The sequence below is a fragment of the Micropterus dolomieu genome, linkage group LG08 (assembly GCF_021292245.1).
Source record: "Micropterus dolomieu isolate WLL.071019.BEF.003 ecotype Adirondacks linkage group LG08, ASM2129224v1, whole genome shotgun sequence".
NCBI classification, from domain to species: Eukaryota; Metazoa; Chordata; class Actinopteri; order Centrarchiformes; family Centrarchidae; genus Micropterus; species Micropterus dolomieu.
This window is the reverse complement of record NC_060157.1, coordinates 13,839,241-13,865,423: the sequence shown is the minus strand read 5'-3', so window position 1 is coordinate 13,865,423 and position 26,183 is coordinate 13,839,241. Positions and strand designations below refer to the sequence as shown.

Here is a 26,183-nt window from a genome sequence, read left to right as displayed (position 1 = left end):
TTCTCAGCGACAGGCCAGAAACCTGACTGATCTAGAGAAGATCTGTGTGGAGGAGTGGGCCAAAATCCCTCCTGCAGTGTGTGCAAACCTGGTGGAAAAACTACAGGAAACGTTTGACCTCTGTAATTGCAAACAAAGGCTACTGTACCAAATATTAACATTGATTTTCTCAGGTGTTCAAATACTTATTTGCAGCTGTATCATACAAATAAATGGTTAAAAAATCATACATTGTGATTTCTGGATTTTTCTTTTTTAGATTATGTCTCTCACAGTGGACATGCACCTACGATGACAATTTCAGACCCCTCCATGATTTCTAAGTGGGAGAACTTGCAAAATAGCAGGGTGTTCAAATACTTATTTTCCTCACTGTATGTCATGGGGAAAAAACATTCGCAAAGCAACAGGGAAGTAAGAGATTTCAAATTTACTTATTTAACTTTCAAAAACACTAACTTTAACATGTCTCATAGGCTACGTTCAGACTGCAGGCCAATATGACCCAAATCCGATTTTTTTTGCCTTTATGTTACTCAGATCTGATCTTTATATGACAGAATCAACAGGCCAAGTCACATGGAATCTGATCTTTTCCCGTTCGGAATTGGGCCACTTCCATCATTGGTCCAAATCCGATACAGATCGGAACTTTTTAATGCGACCTCAGTCTGGACAGTGTGGTTGCATTTGATGCGACTTTGACGTCACTGTAGAGCAGCTGTTCTGCTGTAGTGGGAGCCGCGCTGAACGAAAAAGCTAAGCCACAATTACACATGTTACTGTCTTCCTTCTCTACCTCGCTATCATTTGCTCACAAATTCCCTTTCTTATACCTAAAATCCACCGGAACACGAACACTCTTATGAGTTACGTGCATGCTACTTATCTGAGCGTACAAAGTGGGGAGAGAGGGAGAGAGAGAGACGGAGGTAGTGAGTTGTGGGGCACTTGTGTTGCACAGCGCCAGAAACCGTAAAGAACAGAAAGTTGTGAACACTTGTCATAATTCGGGAGAAACGTGACCCGTGAAAGGACACTGAAAAGCGGTAGTCTCCCGCGAGCTAACCGGAGCTATGTTGCTCCTTGTTTATTTCTGCAACCTGCAACAGCGTCCTGCGTGTGACGTGGTGTTATTCTTCTGCGCATGCGGGTCACTTTCAGGCCTGATATGGGCCACATTTAAACTATAATGAGCAGTGTCAAACCAAAAAAAAAAAATCGGATGTGGGGAAAAAATCGGGATTGAGCATTAAGGCCTGCAGTCTGACCGTAGCCATAGTCTGCACACAATTCTCCCACGTGTAACAAATCCCACCACTACTTATGTATCTGCTTTAGACCATGTAGATATAATGCACTGTATAGTATCAACACATACTGCAATTCCATCTGGTAGGTTGTGTTTATCAGCTCGGTAATACACCTATACACATAATGAAAACTATTTTTAACCCAGTTCCATTTTCTCAAAAAAAAAGGGACTATACACCATCTTTGAGGCTTTACAAATAGTATTACATTTTATTAATATATTTTCATAAAACAAGTTTAAGACTGTATCAAAAACTCAGTAAAAACATTAGATTTTTAACCATTTTTTCTTATGGTGATATCAGATATGAAATGTACATAATTCACATGTTGTGGTTTCTTTGTTCCCCATCATACTGAGATAATGCTGATAATCATTTTTTGTGATGGGCAAGTAAACTTTCTTTTGTACCCTCACAAACTATAAAGTCTTTTTTTTTTTCCTCCATGATTGTGATCATATATGTAGACATACAATTAAAAAATAAAATTATTTCCCACTCTGGCCCTCCCGTTCCCGCCTAGGTTTACCGATAAATCACTAACATTATGGAGTTGTTTAATTTCACAGGCACACAATTATGTACATCCCCATGTCCCCATGCCTCATCTGAATGACAACAGGCAGTGCACTAAACATAACAGTGCCACACCTATAGGCAGAGTAGTGATAATACAGTACTCTAAGCCCACCCACCCCTCATACTCCCAGAACCAACTGAATAAAAGATCGTAGATCCACCTCATTGACCATGTCGCCAATTTTCACCCTGCTGTGAACCACAGCATTCACACTGGCCTCTTCGTTATTGTTGTAGCAACCCCGCAAGGTTTGCCTTGTGACCACAGACATCAGCTTGGCAACAGCAAAACCAGTCATCTCACAGGCAGGTTCAGTGGCACACACATTTAAAACAAAGAAAAAGTAATTGTTTTGTAACTCAATGAGGCTACATCTACAACAGGTATGATCGGTGTAATGTCCTTTGTGATCAAGTACCAGAAAAATCTCCGTCATGTGGTCAGTTCAAGGATCCAGAAAGTTGTTGTTTTTTTCTCCTTATTGGCCTACCACTGCATTCAATTCAAGACACATAGTGCAAGGTTTAACAAGAATTTGCATAAGTGCAAGGTTGCATGTTATTGTCAAGAGGGAGCAAAGCATAGGACAGAACAGGGAAAGAAACAAACAGATTTGTGTAAATAAAGTTTTCATGCTTTCAGTTTGGCTTTTTGGATTTCATTCCCCTCTAGAAATAACAGGTGCAAAATCTTAGTAAACCTAGCTGAAGGACAGATAAGAGTGATATAGAACTTATAAAGATTAACATTGTGAGGGAGAGCCTCAAGTCTGTTGTCATGGTGACATCTGCTCAAAAGGCCCTGTGGGCTTCAGTCTTTCCTGCTTATTTATTATTTTCTATACAATAGAAATAGTACATCATTGAAGATAAAATTGAGTCTTCTTGGCAAAAACAGACAAAAAAAAGAATATGCAAGAAGTCAAAAGCAGATCTGAAGGACAAAAAAAAAAACGAGTGCTGGAATTACAAACTGTTCCCTATCCATTTTCCCTGTGCCAGTAGTAGAATTGTACAATACAGTGTCTTATCCATGATGGTCAAATATATGGGTATGGTTGCCTGCTCCTCTACAAAGTCAAAACCGTTTCATTGAACACATGTAAAATTACTCCTGTAGCAGTTTTCAACAAGCATCCCTACATTGCACCTGCTTTCCAAACTGAAAGCGACAGTGTGCGTTAGGGAGGCACATACGGAGGCGGTGACCTGTATGAGGTCATGTTCTTGGGGCGAGAGCCTTTGCCCTCTATGGGAACAGTAAATGGTGGTGGGGGCTGGTAAGGAGGTGCATTGGGATCATCATCTTGATAAACAGAATACTCCTCCAGCAGATCCTGGTTAAGCAGGGTACTGTGGGGGCCAGCCATGTTGGGATACTCTGGAGGGGGAAGTGGGGGCTTTTCCTCCTGAAGGATAAGAGGGATGCTGGAGGAAGGAGGCGACTTGGAATCATCCAACTCATCTGCAAATATTATGGGGACTCCTTTCTTGATGAAAGTGGCCTGCTCCTCTGTGGTCATCTTCCCTCTGCGCTTCTTGCGGTAGCAGACCATAGCAATGATCCCGGCTATGAGCAGCAGGGCTGCTACCACTACAGCGGGGATAACAGTGTGTAGGTAAACATCATCACTGCTCCTCCGACCTGTCCCAGGTGAGGGTGTAGCTGTTGGCAGAACAGGCATTGGCACCTCTCCTGGTGGGATGAACGTGTAGCTCTGACATTTATTGGTGCCACGAATGGAGATGTTAATGGGTTTGAACTCTGGCTCCATTGCTTTGATGAAGGCCAGTTTAGGTGTCCCTTGGGGATCAGCGATTCTGTTGCTGAGAACTGTGATCTGCTCCTTTGGACAGGGACTCTGTTGGAGACTGTTGTTGGTCCATTCCACAATTATGGAGCCACTAGTTATGTTTCTCAGGGTTACTGTGCTGCTGTTGCGATCACCAAGAGCATAAGCCAACTTTTTGGTCAAAAGAATCTTCTTATGAACATCGTTGCTTAAAGTTTTGGGGTCACCATGGAAACGAGCTGCAAACACAACTGACGGTTTGTCATTCGTAGACCAACGGTTGACTTGAACCTCAAATGCATCCATGATGCTCCTCCCACCCTTATCGGTAGCCAACATGAAGTACTCGTGTTTCCCATCATGCTGCTCCTCTGGAAGGCCATACAAAAGCTGGATAGTGCTGTTGAATTGAATCCAAGATGTTTCACTCACTGCTTCTTTGGGGGTCTTCTTCAAAGTCAAACGCAGCTTATCAGTAGTACCATCCTCCCGGTCAAAGAACGTATCAGGAGGAATCTTAACCTCAAAGTATGTGCCAACCCATGCATTCACCTGATCAATTGGGTTGCGGATCACTGGGTTTTGATTTTCATCTGGAGCCAAAGAGACAGGAGTGGTGCGTCTGGGTGGTTTAGCTGTGGTGGACTTGGGTTCCCGGGGAGCTGGGGTGGAGGTTTTGGGTTTCTTGGGTTTCCTTGTGGAGGATGGTTTGGGTCTTTTGGTGGTGCTTGGTGGTGTTGGCAAAGCTGTGGCCTCCACAAATGTAGGCCGGGTCATAGTAGGCTGAATTGGGATGGTGCTTGTAGTTCCTAGTACTCTTGTGGGTTGGGGAGGTCCAAAGACAGGTGTGTGGGCTATCTGATCTCTGACTCTCATCGTGGGCTTCACTGGAAGAGGCAAAGGGCCTCGGACAGGGGGAGCAGAGTTGTCTGTTGCTGGGGCTATAGAGGGTGAAGTTGGGGTGGGAACAACACGTACAGGGGGCTCTGGGTGAGTAGTTGGAGGAAGCAAGGAGGGCACTGGAGTAGGCGTATTGTACAACTGCCGTCTGACCCGTTTCACTCCATGGGGCTTTTTGTTGACAATGTGCCAGCCAACAACCGGGTATCCCAACCTGGCTGACATAGTTCCATCCTTTGCTGAGGATTGGACACTGCTAATGTCAGGGATACTGCCCTGGTCAAGGGCACATCCAAGTTTCCATGACAGTAGGGCCCCATTTTCCACCACCTTCTTTGCATTCCCTGGTCCAGCCATGAAAGCAGACATGTCAAATAAGCGGTTGTTGACAACAGGGACCACCCTCATGTGCTCCAGGGGCACATGTGAGAATTTTCTCATAATGGCCTGTAAGTTGACCCTCTGTTCAGCAACCATCTTTGTCAAATCAGCATCCAAGATAACAGTGAGGACAGTGACAGGTTCCTCAGAGCCACAGGTGAAAGGCTGGATGCCACTGATATCAGACTGTAGAGTGAGCAGGGCTGGCTCAGTGTCTGCTCGCTCTTCAGGGTATACTTCAATAGAGAAGACAGTACTGGGGAACACTTGGCTGCCAGTCTTCTCAATTATCTCTTCTCCAGAGACCAATATATGATACACACCTTTATCTTGCTCCAGGGCTAAGCCTCTCAGAATGCAGCTTTCTTTGTCCCAATATAGCCAGGAGGGTAAAGTCTCCTTTCCCATTTCAGTAAGCTACAGGAGGAAAAAGAGAAACACTATTACTGAGATCTCAGTTAAGTCCAAAAACAAAAAAACTTGTTTATTTCATTAAGTGATAATTCATTTTAAATATTATTACTAATGGCCATTAAAAGTTACCAGGACCCATGTCAATTTACTTGGAAGAATTCAAATTTTATATTATGAAACAGAGAAAAGCATATATATTGGTATTTGTGAAGGTGTAACTAGAAAATTTGGTAATTACTAAAACGATTAATCAATTGGAACTTGATAAACCAAACAGAATAAAGATGAATACAAAACTTTCAAATACCTAGAGTAAAAGCAGAAACGCTTTCACTATCTCCCCTGAACCCACCACCCCCCATATTTCATTCAGTTTATCCAATTTTGCCAAATGTGAACAGAAAGCAGAGTGAGCTTCTATTCATAATAACTATGAGTCATCACTATTCATTTTGAGTCATTACAGTATGACAGGATATCATTCCGCATCGCCACTTGGGCCAATAATAATTTCATCTCATTCATAAGTCAGACTGGAACATATTGCACCACAGTCAGCTTCAATCAGCAGTGATACAGTGATCAAAACTGAAGTGATAAATACTACATATTACGTATTTCTACAGTGGAAAAATCACTAGTTCACTGTAGCTAAGGCACAGTATTATTCAATGCAATAATAATTCAGCTCTGTGCACAATTATTTTTAAATACTTTTAAACCTTGCACCTGGAGTTGAGCTTTTGTTTTCTGTTTTTTAATTCAGCATTAACATCAAGATTAGGGAAGAACTCTCAAGCTACTACTCAAAAAATACCGGGGTTGGGTCCTGCCAAATCAAATATAACTGGGGTTGGGGGTATGACCTGGAGTCCATCAGTCCTCCAATACTCCCCACTTTGTTATTCAGTTTTTTTATAGCACAAATGCTGTTCTCATTAATTCCAACCTCATTAAATGAATGTTAAATAATTTCATTATTTGTAAATACCAGCACATTTTTACTACATTATGATGGATTTAATATTAAATGCCAAATATTTCCCACATAAAAACAACATTAGATTTATCTCAACATTATAGCTAATCTTCTGTTTACTTACATGGACCTTACAGGTTGCATTGCCAGGTCCCGGTGGAACCTTCAACTGGAATACCTGGCCCACGATTGCTGACGAGTCAGGGATGCCAGTGTGTACTCCCCCATTCTTTGCAGAGGAATCTGGGATAGCCGTAGGCGGCCCTTCACCAACTGAGGATGCTGTAGCCTGGAGCTCAGAGAGCACAGAGGACTGCATAGACGCCTCTAGTTCCACAGAGATCACCTCCACCATTGTCTCTTGCTTTTCTGGCACAGTGCCGTTGGCCATGGTCACCAGAAGCCCCATTACCAGGGGGATAGTCCTGCACGAAAGAAGCCTGCTCCTCCCTGTGTCCCCGCAGCTCATGTCTCTCCGTTTATAGTGCATAGCAATAGGCCTTTGGGCTGCCCAAAAGATGTCTGTGAACAACTTAAGAGGCCACATGCACTGAAGTCAGTCTGATGATATGCTTGTGGGTCAGATTCCCTAGTTATTGGATATGCTCAAAAATTAAGTGGTTCCTCTTTGGTGTCCTCTGTGATCCATGAAGAGATCTTTGGTAGCCTGTTAGACAGCCATGTCAGCCAGCTATGTGAGAAAACAAACAAAAAAAAAACATGTGATCAAGTGACAAATGAAGAGAAAAAAGGCTGTAGACCCTATTTTGAATTGGTATATGGTGCTACACTAGAAGAGTATGATGGTACAACGCTATTGTTTTATTACTTTAAAGAAAAATTACGCTCATTTTGAGGTTCACAATTTTATATAGGGGTTGTACCAGAACAGGTTTACATGGATTAATTTTTAAAAAACACCCTATTTTCTTCATACTGCACATTGCTGAAGATCCTCTTTCCACCCTGTGTGTTGAATGTCGTGGAAATTGTATTCCTGGTGAGAGGTTGAGCAAATAACTGAGTTACAACAAACCGTTGTCTTTGAAGAATTTATTTAACGAGAGAATAAACAGAAGTACTACAACAAAATCAGCTGGACCAGAGGTTCTGTCTCCTAAGACAGTCACTAACTGGCCCAGAGCAAACAACTGCATGATCATTTACACAGTCTGAGCATCTATGTTTGGGGAACAAAAGATCCTTGACTGGTCCCAGTCAAGGAAGGAGAAGAAGAACAGCTAGTGAGGAAAACAATCAACAACCCCACATCCCTGACCTAAACCCCACACATGTGGACAGACTGGAATAACAAGAACAATAATAAAGATGGAACAGATTAAAGATTTAAAACAATATATAAGCCATAATAAAAGGAGAAAAATAGCACTCTTATAAGTACTTGCATAAAAGATTAAAAGCTTACCCTTACATTGAACACATTCGTTTTTGCTATGGAGAGATAATCTTACCTCTACAAGATCTTTGTTGGGAGTTGCACATGCGCAGTTCCTAGTTAAGGACTACTAGCCAATCAGAAGCAGAGTCATGAGAAGCCAGTAAACACGGCTTTGGTTCAGCTGCATCTCCCCTTATCAGCTTAGTAACATACAGTACACTGGAGCAAGAGGTGAGTTATTAATTTGTAACAAATTTATCTTTCATACATAGTTTTAAAGAGGTGGTATGCTCATTTTCAGGTTAAAATTTTTTTTTACATGGTTTAATTTTCAAAAAGAAGTTCTGCTGCAGCTTTTTTTTTTGAGGGCGTGTCGGACTAGCCACTAGGCGACCATTATGACGCACATTTTGCTGTGACGTCACAGAGAACAAAAGGAAAAGGCTGGACTACAAACAAGCTGTTTTCAGGCAGTTCAGAGCAATGTTTTCTGTGGGAGATGGGAACTCCCTTTGGGGTGGACTGTGGGCTTTTTCACTTTGCAAACCTATTACATGTGCAAAAAAAGTATATAACTCAATTAAGGAGAAGAGGGAAAAAGGCAAAAAGCATAATATGACCTCTTTAAAATACCTGATACTGCAACATACTTTTGCTGTGCCCAAACTCACTTCCAATGTAAAATCTGATGTTCTACATTAGACCTAGTGGGGGCGGCTATGGCTCAGGAGGTAGAGCGGCTTGCTAATTGAGTTGGCCTGCTAATTGGAAGATCAGCGTTTCGATCCCCCGGTTCCTTCAGTCTGTATGTCCTTGGGTGTCTATTATATAACGACTACTGAACAAATGAGAGATTTTGGACATACCAATGATCTTCCCGCTATAATGTATAACCGAAGCAATATTTAGTAATAATAAAACACTGCACAAAGACTGGCTAAAAACATGCCATTTTATAACAGGATCAATATAAATCTGCTGAAATTAAATGTAACCAAATTGTAGTTATTTGTGACAATAATAAAATATTTCCATTTTACACTTTATTATAAAACGGACAAGTTGATCTACTGATCTTCACTTCTCTTGTCATGGCATTTTCAGTAATAGCACGAGATGCATGAGTGTCAAAGGTTGTTTGTCTTGGTTGTTAAGTTTTAATTAGGTGCCCTGGGGGTTGGGATAAGAGTCTCCGTTGTGCTGACCCAGCCAACCCCAATCCTGTAGCACTCCAAAACAGGCAGAGGCGGGTCATCCAATTGCCTGGAATCCTAATGCCTGAATGGCACAGGGCTGTGACGTCAACTTAACACTTAAAACTCACTCCAAAATACAGCATGGACCCAGAAGGAGGAGTCTTCTTACAGAGGGTCCTAGTGAAATACTTTAACCAACATTGTGGGCTTGAATCTACATCACAAAATCAGTTAATTTATCCAAAACCGACCTCCAATAATGCTTTATGCGGTTTAAACTAACCCCCGCAATATTTGTATGATTCATAAAAGAAACAGGCTGCACTGTTTTGGGATAGGGATCTCACTGGAACAAATAAATGTTGCAATCACAAAATATTCATATATTATCCATAATACAGGAAGGAACAGCTCATTGATTTGGGCTAAGCTATAAAATTTAATGAACATAATTAGAGGTAGTCATTATTGAAATCAACGATGCATGCAAATGCGTCGTATTCCAGTAAACTATGTACCTCCAAATGTGGTAACAAATAAAGCTAAGCTTCATAAGATTAGTTTGCTTCTCTCTCACCCACTCGCTTTCTCTGTCTCACTCTCTCAATAGGCCTAGTCAGACAATCCATCATTTACATTTTTTAAAACCTGAACAACATTAAAATAACCATTTTAATCCAAATCCTAACAATAACGCTAACACTAACTGACATCTAAACATCCGCTTTGATTCATTTTTAGTTCCCACTGTCTGAAGCCGTTTTTTAAACCCTTAAATTCCATTTAATAAAGCCGGTTTCCAATTAATGCATTCTAAAAGGCATCTTATTAAATAGTTGATTATTTTCCCTGCTGAAATGGGGCAGTGAAAAGTTTTTCAATAGAAAACATTGTTACAGGTTGAAGTTTTCGGAATCTCTGTGGGAAATGGAGGTAATGGTCAGAAATCCTGCAGATTCTGTACAGAACTCTATCCAGTGGCTCAGATTGGTCTCCAAGTGAGAAAAGTAAATTCAATTGATCAAAATGTCACTTAAAGTCAACCTTCAACTATAATACCAAAGCTTCTTTGCCCATATCATGTTGCAAAGGACAAGAATGAAGGGAATTAAGTTTTTGAAAGGCTTCCAAGATATTGGCCTCACACCTCATGAGTTGACAATTTTGTTCTATGAGGCTTAAATCTTATGGGACTGACAAAGACAATTCTTAACAACATAGCCTTCTGTAATGCGGTGTGCTCACTTTGTAAGTTACGCCAAAATCTGTTGAATGCTTGATCACTTTATTCTTATTTTACAGACAACTCAGCCTTAGAGCCAATAAAAACATTACTACTACTATGAATTGTGTAGATCAAATATCTGACAAATCAATATTTAGCTTTCTGTTAACCTGCCAAATTCATACCACTGACATCTACTTTTGCAACTTTGGTTCTGTGGACACAGTCCTTCTCCTTCGCTCCCTTTCACAGTAACTGCCCACATTCTTCTTATCTGATAATATAATTGTAAGAAGCCGGTATCTCTAATGGTGTACAGCTCAGCCAGAGCTATTGAGGCAGACCAACCCACTGCTTTTGCATTTGAAAATGCATGAATCATCCCTAGACAAAAACTTACATACTAAAGGCAGCTACAGTTCGTTATTTGTTTGCTGGGAAAATCAACTGTGCCAGTATAACGTCTACTATAACTGACTCAAAAAAAGAAAAAAAACATGTAGGCTAATCTATGCAAGACAAAATAACTCAAAACCATATTGTGTGACCTATGTATTCTACTTTCAGTGTGAATGACTATGATTAATATCTACTGCAGGTATATAGTGTGGTGTTTCTGGCACAGAATGGACTGTTATGACTAGACTGCCAGCTGGGAAAACTATAATATACAATCCATTCACATCCACAGGGCTCCTGTACACACCACCAACCCAGTTTCAGAGGACAAAGACATAACATTTCAAATGTAAAAAAAAATACAAATTAAAAAAAAAAAAAAAAAAAAAGTACTTTAACAAAAAAGATTACACTATGAAAGATGTCTCACACCCATTAACCAGGTAGACCTCTCACCCTGTATAAAATAACATTTTTAAATAAAACTACTACATGTCCCAATATTCTGGGGTCAGCAAAACAAACTATTGTTGTTTTAATAAAGAAGTCAGGCAGTAATTGGCCTTTTTCAATCATTCTGTAAGCACCAGTGATCTGAATTTATGCTGCACACAGCATGAGTCTGCAAACAGCAGGGCACACTGAAAGGAGCTGGTTACTATCTGTGAATAGTGAGTTCTTTGAATTTTCATTTTTCAAAAGCAAATTGGAAAAACTATAAATGCAGCGTTTTGTTTTTCTGTTTTAAAACCAGAACAACAACAAAAAGGTTAGTGTGATATTTATATACACTGCACTTTGCCTCAGCTAACAGCGATCTGTGTTCAAGTTGGGCATAAACATATACCTCAGTTTCAGTCTTTCACTTACATAAGTATAAACACATTGAAAAACGATCATGACACACATAAGACTGAAAACATTAACTTTGACAATTTATTGACGTTTGCCTTTTTTTTGAACAGGTATCGACACAGTCACCTACATCGTCATTCCCTATAATCCTCAACAGAAACAAATTTGCAGGATGGAGACACCATCAAACCCCAGTTAATCCTTTAATGTTTTTACACTAGAGCTGGCGTGTTGCCTATGTTTAAGATCCGTTTTTTGTCCTAAAAAATGATGCAAGGTAAAAAATGCAGCCAGTATTTTAAGATTATATTGTAATGCTTATATTGTATGGCTACAATATACAATACCACAATTGACCCACATTTTAGATGCATTCAGGTTTTATTTTTGTTTTATTATTATTTATTAGACTCCTCATCTTCCTCGATATGTTGGTGCCCGCTGCACCCTCATTCTCTTTATACATGGATTGGACTACTTGCAAAGACATCAGCAGAAATTATACAGTTCTAATGATCAGCACTTTGACTCCAGCATTGGTTGTTTTGTTGTTTTTAATGTGACCAGACAGCAAACAGTGTTTTCGTAGTAAGGGATTCTAACATTTTCATGTATTTCTGTAAACACCAAAATTAATGTTCCCACAAACTGTTTTTATTGTAATGTCTCAAAAGACACCAACCAATGTGACAGAAGTTAAGTAATCCGAGTGTTTATTTCCTGGTTAGTCGGCAAGTGGGCCTCAAAAGGCTCGCCTATATCACAAACTTATTTTCCACTTGCCGTTTTAAAACAGAAAAACCACAGTTTGTTTATCCGGTGTCAATTGTTGTTGGATGCCAGCTTTTTGTTTTTTCGATTTGGTTTTGAAAGGGAAAAATCTAAAGAACGTACATATACACGGATTGGTTACCACACTAAGAAGTTGGACATGTGGTCTGTCACCTGGAGCTCTTCATCTAGCATCTCATTGTGGCTGCTTCTTGTTCCATTACTCCCTGCAATATTTCAAACTCATCTGCTCTCCAATTTTTTTGAAAATGACCCAAGTGCTAAGGTCACTGACAAACACATTGCTATTCCTGTGACTACTTCATAATTCATGTCAACCCGTGTTTCACCAGTTAAATGCTTTTAATGTGAAGCTGCAGCAGTAGGAAATGTTCAGTTTGCATTAGCAGTAACTTAATACAGCATTTTTCCCCCCTTCCTCTAAGAATACAATGGACTATAATAAGCCAGTTGAGTGTAAAAACTAAAATATATTGCTTGAGTCATCCATCCCTTTGTGTGCATATGTAAAACACAAACATTAACATGAAAATAGGTTTTGCCCATAAGCTTACATTTAATTCAGAATGAGCACTACACCTCACCTCAGGCTGCTGCCACACACGTGAAGAAAAAAAAAACAAAAGCAGCAACATCTGAGCGTCAAAGTAAGCTCTCACAATGTGGCCTAGATTCTATCACGTTCCCATTTCACAGTGTGTGAGTAATTCAGAATCCAATTAAAAACAACATCTCATTAAGAAATGAGACGTTTTAATATGTCAATTTGCCGTGTTCTAACAAAACCATTTTAAAATGGAACACGTGCATAATACCTCAAAGTAATGAGGATGTGTGATTTGTAGGAAAATGGCCAACAATCAAAACATGGCTTAACAAAAGAGTACAGATGAAGCCAAAGTGCCTTTTGTTGAGAGAATTGACCTTAAAAACAATACACAATATATCATGTACTTCAGCACCACCACTCTGCCTATAGAGTGATCTAAGAACAGAGCACACACTAAATTGAGTTGAGTATAATACAACTTGTTCACTTTCAGCTGAAAGCTAATTAAAACCTCACTGTTTCTATGACAGGCTCTTTATGTATGGTAAACAGTACACTGACACAGGCTTGCATGTGGGTGATTTCTGCCTACTTCACACTGAGGCCTACTCTATTGGGGGGTCTGAAAACATTTACAACCACGGTATCCACGCTGTCTGCAGTTCAACAGTAGTTAAAACTTGAAAACCATCAAAAATAATTAGGGCTCCGATGCACAGTGGCACTCAGTGCCAATTGAACTGACGTACCACATCCAGCAGCCTCTAGATAGTGCATGAGCTGAATAACAAACATATTCACAAGACAAGCTTGCTTTGCAATTGGATGTTTCCCTCTACACTGTTCAACAAAGTAATGAAATATGTGGAGAGAAAACACAAAATCGGCCTCGGCTGAGTAAAGTCTAACGTGGCAGGATGACCTGAGAGCAACTCGTTTAACGCTACAGTTAAGGGAAAACGACTGTCACAACCCAGTGCTGCAAGCCAACAAATCACTTTTGTGTATTTCAGAGGAACCTAAAGCATGAAGCAAGAGTCAAGTTTCACGTATAATACAATGGCAACGCTAAATCTCAGATCTGTAAAGTTTCCCAACAAGTGCCACTCATCTCTGAAAATTAGTCATTGATATGTTAACTTCAGTTATCGGTTGGTTTTCTTAATTCGTGCAAACTGATTTACAGTCCCAACTGCCAATGATTGTGTTTCCAGCCACTCATGTTCAAACTCGTTACAATATGACAACATACGTTTAAAGCAAAGACACTGAAACTGCTTTAACGTTAAACACGTTGGGAAAATCCACGCTAACAGTAAGTTATGGTTGAACCAGCCCTTCCCAATTTAACACCAGTAACGATGTGACATATGATGTATATGACAATATGTGTAGTTTCTGACGTGTGATTAAACAAAACACTGAACATATAACCAAATGTTTCACGGATCGGTGTCCCAGTTGCCACCTCGGATGCCAGTTAGTTAGCTAACATTAGCTGTAAGACACTAACTAATACGTTAGCTACCGGGCCCGTTTCAGTTGCCCCAGTTTCTATTGGAGTCGGTAGACGAGGCCTTTGTAAATGATAACGCTACCAACGACGTTCAACCTTGATAAATCATTTAGCAGTCCACATTAAGTATACTATGTCTTTATGGAAATATCAATCCCTAAAACTGCCCCCAAAACACAAATCCGCAAATCCAGTTACTGGCTGCGTTAAGTGCTTTCCTGCATCTGCCCATCGCTAGCGCAGAGATGCACCTGTTTTATTCTAGGCGGAAACAAGCAGCGAGGTGCTGCTGCCGGGGCTTCCACCACACAATTGCCTAACGTTAGCTCTCTCAAAATACTGCAGCTAACGTTAGCCCGGGCAGGCTGTGGTGTTGTTACTATGAAAAGCTTGATTCTTGGCAATAACCTCTATAAGGCAGTGTTAACGTGAGCCAGCTCCATCACTTTCAAACGTCGAACACTTAAGTCGAATAAGAACGAATGGACTGAGAAATGGTAGTCACCAAATGGGGCTAACAAGCTAACACCAAGAGAGTATGATAAAAAAAAATTGCTTGTTACCCGTTCTGTCAGCGGACGGGAGTCCGTGTTGATTCTGTAAACGAGCAGGGTTAGCAAAGATGACGAGGGTGACATTTTCAACGATGCTACCGCTAAAATAGCAACAGAACCCAAAATTCAAACTGACCTTGTTAGCGAGCTAACGTTAGCTAACTCGCGCCGTAATGTCTCCTCTTCTACCCGGAGAGCGCCGCGGAGATTTCCAAAATGCCATTAAACGTGCGCTTTCCCCTCAACGCCACATACAAATATCTGGCATTTAGTAAGTAGGGTATCTGAGCACAGTCAAGGGGAACAGATATCTATCCCTGGGTTGTTAGTCTAACGTTACAGATAGTTCACTCCTCTGTATTGTAATTATGTCGGTGGCAACCCCTCCCTTGCTTTCTCTGTCCTCTTCACAGACAGGTCTACAGGTTGAGGCCAATCGTGTGTACCAGCATGACTCCGCCTCCCTTTTATTTTTGGTGACACGCAGGTGAAAAGATTAACTGTTGAGCACACATAAATTACATTCACTGTTCTGATAGTGGCGTTGAATCGCCTCACAGTTATACAGCACCATACTTATCGATGATGATCACCAAGCATTTAGTATGCCAACCTGGAGTGAGGCAACTACTTTAGTCTTGAACTAAAGGCAAGCAGGCTAGTGAGGTCAAAGGTAAAGGCTGGATAACCCCTTGTCTGTAAAGCTATTCACTTGTAAGTAGAATACATAGTTGTCTTTGTTGAAAGTTGAAAAAAAGCTCATCTATATTCAGCCTTCCTCTGTAGCTTCCAGCACTGTTACAGCCTTCATATGTGGGTCATATAGGCTTATAGTTTGGGGGCCTCAAAGTCAATGGCAGAACATATTCATTTTCAGGTTGTAAAAATATAATATAATACTTGAGACTATTTCTATTAATATTTTGTCTGTGAGAAAGTTGCTATTGGTGTCTTTGCTTGAAGCGGGACACAATATTGGTCCTTTATTCAGATTAAGAGGACAAGACAAATAGATAGATAATAGAATAGTTTAATATGCTTGCTTCCTCCTCCTGTGGCTTTGCATAGCAACTATCAGCCAACAGACACGGCCAGGACCTTCATGGATTTATATCTTGCCATGCATACAGATTACTTATGTTTGTATTCTGACAATACAGTAAGCATTACATGACATTTAAATCAATTTGTTATTTGTAGCATGTAGTACAAAGGTTTACTCAGCACCAGCCTTTCTCATAGGATGTTTTAGTAAAATCCATTGTCTGATTTAAAAGTCAGGTTTTCTTTATTGAGCCCTGAATCACAAGTATATCTGAAAGGACTTTACAGAGAATGGGCCATCTTTTATCTAACAAAATATCAGCACAGAATAAAATTATGCAGGACAGCATGCGAAGGGAATTAAACAAGCACAAGATAAACAATATCATGTTTGAATTGCATCATCAATGGCCCAAAGTTATCCCAACTTATAACATAGCCTTTCTTGCAAAACAATCTTAGACCATCAGTGAGCATACTCTGTTTTTATAAATATGCGTCTCTGTGGTGATGATTAAAAACACTAAGGTACTTCCACCTACATTATTGTCCTATAGTGGCTGTATCCCTATATGTAACAAAAGTTAAATACACTCACCCCTGGGGAGATCTCTCTGATACTGTATCTGTGATTCCACAGGGTGTATTGTACCTGATATAGATTGGCAGAATGTACAAGTTGTGATATAAAAGGTTAACTGCTGCTCATGTTTTCTGAAGTCAAAAGCCCACACAGGTGAGATGACACAGTTGGACTGATCACGTGCTAAAGGTTATATTTGTTAAAATAATTGTGCTGAAATGATTAACAACAGAGTGACTCTGTTTCTGTTTGTGCAGGTGAAAATCAGGCTTATAACACCACAATGTTACACACAGTTTGCCATAATGTGCATTTGCATCAGTTTGCATTCGGTCTCACTGGAACATTTGACTGCTAAGTGAAGGCAACTGTTAGCCTATATATATATATATAGTTACATGATGCAGGCAAATTAAATGAGTATAGTTAAAATATATGTAGCTAATGTCCTGTGCATAGAATGTGATTTAATACCTTTACCATCTGTTATATCAATTAACATCATAGCAATCATGGAAATAATATGAAACATATTATGAAACATTTGATATACTACATACCAGTATACACATACTGGTATACTATACACATATGCAGTATACACATACTGTATATGGTACATTTATCTTGCTTTGTGTAATTGTGGAGCAGCCATTTAATCCACTTCCCACTCTCTGGCATTCTGCACTGCAAAAGATTCCTTGAGATTACTTTTCCTCACCTTGACGACTTTCTTCTTTCCCTTTTTAAGGTGGAACAGAAACATACAAGGAATGTGACATTTCTTCGTTGAGATCTCTTTGAGCTTGTATGAATGACTAGTTGTATTAGCCTGCCGGTTTTAAATAGGGCAGGAGCTCTATAGAGAACAATACTTGAAAGAGGAAGGATAAGTTTAAAGAAAGAGGAACATCTCACAGATTGACAGCCAGTGTTGAAAAAGAGGGAAGCAGCAGATTTAACAAAAACAATCACAGATGTCATTATACTGCCAAATAAAACAGTGGAAATGGGCATTCTTATCATTGCTTTTGCCAACAAATGATTAGATGTCTTTTACTCCACAGAAAATATTTGCATTATGTAGTGCCATTTATGTGATGCCATCATCATAAATTATCATAAACTATAAACTGTGCGAATATCTTGGTGCAAAAATTGACTCATGGCAACAAAGAAAGGGCCCTCATATACTATTAAAACCCTTGGCAAGCATGATTAGGATTTTAAGATAGAGAATCGGAGCCTGTCTGTAATAGTCCACAGACCTGTCAATCATCTGAATCCCCCAGGGCCCCTGACTCTTTGTTTACCCCTGCAAGGCGGCAGTATGAAAAAGAGCATGCATGTAGTATATCTGCATGTAGACTTGAGAGAATAGACTGGACACTGAGTATCTAAATTTTGTGGTATTCAAAGGGAACATGCACAGTTGATGAAATGCCACTAGAATTTGTTTCCAGATACATGTAAAGAATTTATTATCACATTTTGCTCAACCAGAGATTGTATTCACACATTACATAACACATCTAGAGCAATGAGAATGTTTTTGTAATTGTGTTTTACCTCTTGTATTGTCTCTAAATCTTATGAATACACCATCAGCATAATATAATAATATGTATATTGTATCAATGTCAGCTGAAGAGAATACATGCAGTTGCTGTTCTCTCATCTTATTGTTCATACAATGAGGGATTTCCATTGTAAATGGATCACCCAGCTCTCTTTTTGCCAAAACACGCATACACAAAAACACCTGCAGGTCTACTAGAGCATGATAGCCCCCACAGAGGGGCTTTCATGTGATTGCACATTTCAATCTGACTCTTGATGTGTGAGCACAGAGCGAGAAAGAGAGCGGATTACGAATCAGCTGACTCCCCACATTTTCTTCCAAGTGACTTATTAGAAATGTTATTCTTGGTCCACTGAGGGGGATGGCTGAGTAGTGAGACCCTCATTGGAGCCAATCTCCCCTCTTTCACAATAGTAGATTACTTTAGACAACCCTCCTTCACTCAGTAACAAACGGAAAGATCATTTCTGCTTTTTAGATGTTGTGATCATAATTGTAATTCAGAGTATCTACCCTATAATATTTTTTTGATTTGCAGGCCCATTTTGTCAAGCTCAGCATTGAAATGCTTTAAAGAATGTGTCAAGAATCATTTACCAGATAGAAGTTTGGTTTTTGGTTTTCGGTCAGTGTTTGCTTAATCCGTCACTTGTTATGTTGAGCAGATAATAGAACAGGAAGAAGGAGGATTTCCTTTCAGCACAGTGCCTAGACCAGAGTACTGTTCCTGTTTGTGTCTGCCCCAGTAATGTGTTCTTGCTGCTCAGCACAAATAAGGGTTCCAAAAGGTACCATCATCACTTGTGCATGTTTACACTGAAATATTGTTGATTGGTAAGCCACTGCTCGGTGAAAAAAACTAATTATTTAGCAAATATATCTTATTAAATAGCAAATTAGGGCTTGTAGTTTTATCTTATAATATTTACATGTATCGCAGTGAATGAATGAATGAATCCCATCTAAGTCGTGCTGAGGCAAGTTAGCTGATCAAATTACACTCCATAATTAATCCACCATCAGAGACCCGAAGGCAATTACAGGGGATTGGTCATTAGAAGTTCTGTACATTGTGACCAGTGGCAGATCAGGCCACTCTATTACATGGTAAACACACACTCTTGAGGAGACCTCATGCTAAATGGAAGTTTGAGGAAAAGCCCATAATAGCCTCTGTGACCGGGGTAATAGTTTTCATCAGAGACAAACAGGCCTAATGACTCTAAAACACATCAAGAGGACATCAGCAAATATAGAAATCAGCAAATGGGATGGCCACAGGATGACCCCAATAAAGAGCAGAAATCAAATCAAAACTCTCTCAATAGTCCTTAAATGTGTACTGCGACTCTTTAACACTTGCCTGAAATACCCTTAATCCAATCCATCAGTGCAGTAATATGATTATACAGTCATAAATTTTAGTCCTTGGAAACCCATCGCACATTTAACTATGATCCACCTACTACCTTCTCATTAATTCCTTATTTGGACCAAAGTAATCAGTCTATCCCCATAGAAACAGATAGTTTAGTGCAGTTATGACTTTTGAATTTATGAATTTTTCTAATGACAAAGGAGTAATTTGAATTAAGTGATTGGCAGGATTACAATGATGAAACTGTGAAATGGCATGTGAACTTCGTATCCTCATTTTTAGCCCCGCAAACAGCATGGTTCTATGGATGGCAACATCTGTCTGTCCATTTGTCCTCCAGACTGGTGGTTTGGTCTAGACTGAAATACGTCAGAAACTATTTCATGGATAATAAAATGTTGTACAGACATTCATGTTCCTCAGAGGATGAAGCCGCCAGACTTTGGTGATCCTCAATCCTTTCCTCAAGCACCACCATGAGGTTGACATTTGGCTTTTAGTTAATTATTTTGACAACTATTGGGTGGATTTTCATGATACTTGATTCTGACATTCATATTCATATTGGAATGACTTTGGGAACACCAATGTCTGATTTATAAGTTTTTTTTACATTTACATTTACATTTTTATCTAACCACCATGATGTTAAAATTTGGATTGGTTCAATACTTTGGTTTATGATTAAATACTTGCCAAACTAATGATGTTTCCATAAGCATCAGTTGCAATTTGTGATTAGTGTTAATTAGCGAATGTAAGCTTGCTAACATGTGAAACTAAGATACTGAATGTAATGGCAGATGTGAGATTGTTGAGTGTTTTCCTCTCTTGCTGTTTCTCTCCTTGAATGTTCATTCAAAGCTGGGAGAGGATCTTGTTGTTGTTCCCCAAAACATAGAAACCAAGATTGTGTAAATGATTATGCATACCTTTGCTCTGGGCCAGACGCCCAAAGCTGCCATAGGTGGCAGGTCTCTGGACCAGCTGATTTTGTGTTGTAGTAATTTTCGGTTATTCTTTTTTATTAATAAATTCTTCAAAGACAACAGTTTTTTGTAACTCAATTATTTGCTCAATCCCTCACCAGCAATGTACAAATTCCACCACACTGAACATGGTAAACATTACACTGTACCTGCTTAAAGGACCAGTATGTAGGATTTAGCGGCATCTAGTGGTGAAGTTGCAGATTGCAATCAATTGAATCCCGCTCACCTTACCAGCATGTAGGAGAAACTATGGTGATTGCGAATCTTGCGAAACTCACAAAAGGTCCTATCTAGAGTCAATGTTTGGTTTGTCCCTTCTGGGCTACTGTAGCAAAATGGTGGTTCATCATGGCTGAATACATAGTAGAGGACCCGCTCCCTCTGTAGATGAAACGGCTCATTCTAAGGGAACAAAAACACAACAGTCACAACAGACTATACACTAATGAAAACCACAGACTGTATATAAGTAGTGGATGTAGTCATCGTGACGTCAACCGTTGGTTTGTGGACTGCTGTTCTGAAGCATCAACTTTGGCCGATAGGCCACCGCCATGTTGAATTTTTGCATCCAACGGCAACGGACATGACCATATTTGGACGAGAAATGTGCGGCGCTAGCTAGCTTGCTTAGCTAGTAATTCACGTAAGTTTCATTTTACTAGGGCTGACAATTTTGTCTGGACTTTGTATGGAGCCGGACTTCTTTTGTGTAACCAGAAGAGTCACCCCCTGCTGGCCGTTCAATAGATTGTAGGTTTAAGGGACTTGCGCATTCGCATCAGTTTGCTGACCGGAAGCTTCTCGCTTGATGAAAACATACCTATGAATATTATATTTCATTTTCTGACAATAGATCCTCCTAGATGTTACACACTGGACCTTTAACATCAGAAAGCTTGTATCATTGTGAACATGTTCGCATGCATTAAGCTCAAAGCCCCGCTGTGCTCTGTGAAGTACTGCTTCACAGAGCTGCTACTATGGCTGTAGGCTCTTGTAAGTCTTGTTATTTTAATACAGTCCTCCTAGGTAACCTTACATGTCAGACTTACCTACCGTATGTGTCCTACATAGCTGGGAGAGTCAAATCACAGCAGAGAGTGACAAGCTTGTTCAGTGTAACCTGACTCTGTGTCCTCTCCAGTTACCTCTTTGGTCTAGATAATCATCACCTTCCTGTGTTTTCTGTGCTCTGTGGGCTAAGAGATTTATTAACTAGCAAGCAACATATAAGGTCTCAGGAATGTGCTCCAGTTTTGTCCATTGGACCTGACGGTGACTGGCACCCACGCCTAATGTGGCAGACAGCTCCGTCTCAGTAAGTCTGCGTGGGCTGACAAGTGTGTAGAGCAGTACTCCTGCTTTATATCTGACGCCCTGGGCTTAGGGACGATGGAAATGGGGAGCGCAGAGAACCAACTTTGGGTCCCAGGTGCACACTTAACACTACCTATCAATTCTGACCGAGGGTGAGGGAGACTACAAGCCAAATCAAATCATGAGTCAGAGCTGGAGGATGCATTTTATTGCCTGGCTAGTCACATGGCAACAGCGCAGACTGAGATTGAATGAGTCAATGGCTATGGGAATCACAGCCACACATCCATCCAGGTGATATGTGGGAGAGTGTGAATTAAATCTAGACTCTCGGCCGTATCACTCATAATCCCATGTTATAGTCATATCTATGATAAGAGGCCGACAAAGAAAAAAAAAAACATCAGCTGCGTTCAAGGAGAAGGAATGGCAGCATCTGAAGCTGCCTATTATGTGGCTCCCCATATCCACCAACTGCTTGGTCCAAGGCTGTCTGTGCTGCTTAGCTCTGGCACAGGGACTCTCTGTGATACAGCAAAGCTCTCAGTGCAGGGAGCATGGTGCTGATGCCCAAGTACTGTTATCCAAATCCGTCAGCACTGTCTCATTTAACAGATAAAAGGCTAATCTACAGGGTGGGCAGGAGATAGACCTACAAATACAAGGCCTCTCTTGTTGCTTGCCCGCCATTCTCCACATTCCTGGAATGTGTATAGGCATGTGCAGACAAACAAAACCTGGAGGATCTTTTTCTTTTATCCCCTGAAGCTTAGATGTGTGTTTTAGAATATAAATCACAATGTATTTGTTCAGTTAACCTGCTTGAATTGTATTTTTATTTGATCTTTCAGATGTAAATTACAGCTTTTACTTCCTTCCCCCCCCCTCTGCAATAATACAGTGATGCTGTTGCAAAGACTTTTGTATTTGTATAGTTAATCAGTGGTTGTAGTACTCCAACAACAATTTCTGAGTATTAACAATATGGGTTAATGCATACTGTAAAGACTTATGATAACTCAGACTAGCTGATGGAAAATAATCTATGCATTAGCTAGAGAGAGTAGATTAAGTGTACTTCTCTGTTTATTCTCTTTTCAAAATGATTGTAACTCAATTATTTGCTCAACACCTCAGCCTGTTTTTGTTATCTCTTTTAACCCTGATTGTACACTGCACTGTAACTTTTACTGTCCTGTGTTACCCTGTTTATTATTATTTATTTATTTTAATTTTTTTATCCTGTTTTTATTTTCTATTTCACCAAAATTATATTTTAATGTGTAATTTTTCAATTTCCCTATGTTGCTTTTATGTTTAATGTAAAGCACTTTGATTTGCCTTGTTGTTGAAATGTGCTATACAAATAAACTTGCCTTGCCTTGCCTTGCCTTGCATTGAGGCTGGTATCCTAAACATCAAGTCAGTGGGGCTTGTGAAAAGGGGGCCATCAGTTTCTACTCCATTATCAACACAGTCAGTTGATGAATCCTCAGTAAAGATGGGTATTGTTTGAAAACTGATACTAATACAGATACAATACCTGAGTTTCAGGACCAATGCCAAACAATACTTTTTGTGAAAGTTTAAAAACTATAAAAGAAGCCAAAGTTATCAAGCGTTAAACACAAGCATCCATGCAAGATTGTTGTTTAAATTTAATTGTCTAAAAAATGTCTGATCGAAAGTAAAACACTTTGAGGTTTAATACCCAGCCCTAATCCCCAGTTCAGCTGTTCAGGTGCTAACAGCAGGTTATGCTAGTTAGCATCTAGCTGAATGCATGCAACTGAACGTGTGGCCAGTGAAATGCTGCATGGGACAACAAAGGGTTAAAAACTAATGAATAAACAATGGTTTCAATAATTAAAGCCCAGGGCACAGAAAGAGGCACAAACTGGCACGCTAACCAGCTCTCTAACAGTGTTTCTTGGTAATTGTTTCTGTCCTTTTGTTGGCTACATAGTTCCAAACATCCAGCCTGTATCCTTCATGTCAGGCCATTTTCACTGCAAATCATCTCTGCACTGATGAAGACCTGACATGAGAGAAAATGTGTGTCCTTTGCTCTCAATAATTGTGACAAAAACAAGTAGTCGAGGATCTTGTTGTTCAGTTGCTGGAGTGTAGCTCTTAAGTAATTTGAAGTTGCATATGTATCCATAATTAAATATTAGCATGCATGTCCCTTTTAATGCCAGCAAATATAGGTTCTCTTATGGTTCAACTGCTAACTTTCAGTTCTTGCCATAGATACAAAAGAACTTCAGGATAGTTGGTGTTGCCACTGGTATACTGTGCACAAATACAGTATTGTTCTCCAGCACAGATCCCATTGCCTGTTTCCCCACCCCACTGCACTTTCAAGATCAAAAGCTGTTTGAAGAAACTCTTCATACCTGATACACTACACTCAGCACATAGCCCTGTCTCTGAAGTTAGCAGTCAGGAGCTTTGATGGGCTCCCGCAGTAGGAAGTTATTAGTAAGTTATGTTAACGGTTTATTTTCACACACATGTTCAATTTAAAATACAAAGTGAAGATTCAAGAGTTACAATATTAAATCTGCTCTTTAGGTTCTCACTCCCTCTTTTGCACCTCTTTGAAATGAATGCCAGAACTTCCCACACTTTCAACCACACTTATCTGATCCAGTTTCTGCCTACAGGCTGTTTTCAACCACAACACTAGAAACCATACCGTCATAATGTTGCCTACATTGCATATTTGTGCACCTGCGGATGACACAGTATCCTTTGGCCTGTTTGAGACACAGCCTGGAGGAATTTACCTCTCACAGCTGCCATGATCTCATCCTCAGCCTTTTTTTAACAGACACTGGCACCTACAACCCAGGGCAATGGCTGTGGTTCAGTTATAGAGACATTGAACAGTTTTACTGCGTCATCGAAAAAAAATGGAGAAGAGGACCTCCATGAAAACCCCATTTTTTAAAAAGTGGTTTGATTAAAGCTGGAACACGGTTTTGAACAAAACTTCATTTATCTGGGTGCAGGAGGATACTCTTTTATTATTAAATGAAAGAGAAATGCAGGAATTATCTGTCTGTTCTATAAAACTATGGAGGGTGTTACCATCTGTCTGTAATCCACAAGACTCTAAAACAGTCCTTTTAAAGTCTGCCTTTTAGGTTTAAATTCATTTTTTGGCACTAAGTGGTGTCATAGTGCAGCTGTTAAATTAAGAGTCCTGTTTCAAATCTAAGAACAAAGGATGTCTTGCCATTACACTTAAAACAATGTCACCACAGATATGTGGAGACAATTTAAAACACAGATTTTTGTCATCTGTGTGATGCAGTGACATATGATACTAAAATTCTACATGTACCATAAGGTCTATATGTTACTTTCAGTACTTTTATCATGGTAAATGTGGCGTATATAATGTCTGTTTTTTTTGTCAAGTCACACATCTCTAGTTGCTGGTGCCATCTAGCTTTGTAATCTTAAATAATATGCTTACCGTTATTTCAGTGTCATTTTAGTAAATAATATCTTAGCATAAGACAATCTGTGTTCATGCAGTGTTGAGCAAGCAAGTTTTAACCAATGTTAGTTGAGAGGCAAGAGCATTCATATTTCACTCTCTTATCCACATTGTAGTGGCCGTTGCTGGGATTTGATCTTTGACCCCACTGCCTCTAACAAACCCTCCTTAAAAATCTGACAACGTGAGGGCTTAAGTAGATTGCATTGATGAATTCAATCTTTTCATATTTTTGTCCATGTCAAGTACCATTAAGATACTTGTTTTTGGATAAGGCTGAACAATTTAGAAAAAATATCTAATTGTGATTATTTTGACTGATGCGACATGATTTGTGATACTAAGAGGAATTATCATTTTTACATAATCATTATCATTTTATTGAAAAACATAATAAAGTTAATTATGGTCTGTTTTTTGTGGGGGACTATCCCAAGGAAAGATGTTTTCTTAAGTCTCTAGAATATGATGTGTAGGCCAGGACATCTCTGCAGCACGACAACATTTAATTTAAAATGGTATTTTGACATACACATAACCTCCACAGATAGCAAAAATCATGCGGCCCAGATCTGGCCCAGATCCTTCATAAGTTCTGGGCCAGATCTGTAAAACGGACCCGGGCCGGTGTCCTTTAGCACAACGGGCCAATGCAGGTGCGGATCCGGTTTTCACATCTGGGCCGGCACTGGTCCAGCTCCAGAACGGATGACAATTATTATGTAGTCATTTGGCCCAAATGTGGGCCAGATCTGGACCAGCTCCATACTGGATCTGGCCCAAAGTCTCTAAGATACTGTTGAGGATCCGGTTTTCACATCTGGACTGGCACTGGGCCAGCTCCATTTATTAGTTCTGGCCTGGATTCACACCACCTCTGGCCTCTTTCATAACCTTGATCTATACCCACAAAACATATACAAAA

The 26,183-nt window shown here is 39.9% G+C and overlaps 1 protein-coding gene and 1 long non-coding RNA gene across 3 annotated transcripts; one reads left to right on the top strand and one right to left on the bottom strand.

Annotated features, from left to right (window-relative positions):
• Positions 1–1,496: 1,496 nt before the first annotated feature.
• LOC123975268 (dystroglycan 1-like) lies at positions 1,497–15,270 on the bottom strand. 2 transcript variants are annotated; one of them, XM_046056589.1, is made up of 3 exons: positions 14,985–15,270; positions 6,487–7,053; positions 1,497–5,386 (listed from the first exon to the last, which is right to left on the bottom strand). In XM_046056589.1, exons 2-3 carry the CDS (start codon positions 6,907–6,909, stop codon positions 3,077–3,079), a joined length of 2,733 nt encoding a protein of 910 aa, XP_045912545.1. In that variant the 5' UTR covers positions 6,910–7,053; positions 14,985–15,270; the 3' UTR covers positions 1,497–3,076. The 2 variants fall into 2 exon arrangements, with proteins under 2 accessions (XP_045912545.1, XP_045912546.1); XM_046056590.1 differs by having other exon boundaries at positions 14,858–14,995.
• On the top strand, positions 14,021–17,974 carry LOC123975269. Its single transcript, XR_006826017.1, has 3 exons — positions 14,021–14,093; positions 15,262–15,335; positions 17,227–17,974. It is a non-coding gene; the product is annotated as an uncharacterized LOC123975269 (long non-coding RNA).
• The last annotated feature ends 8,209 nt before the right edge of the window (positions 17,975–26,183 follow it).

Excerpts from the sequence above, each read along its gene's own strand:
- LOC123975268 (XM_046056589.1), bottom strand. The coding sequence starts at position 6,909 with ATGTGGCCTCTTAAGTTGTTCACAGACATCTTTTGGGCAGCCCAAAGG. Across the intron at positions 5,387-6,486 it reads ATGCAACCTGTAAGGTCCAT|CTTACTGAAATGGGAAAGGA; the intron begins GTAAGTAAACAG and ends TTCCTCCTGTAG.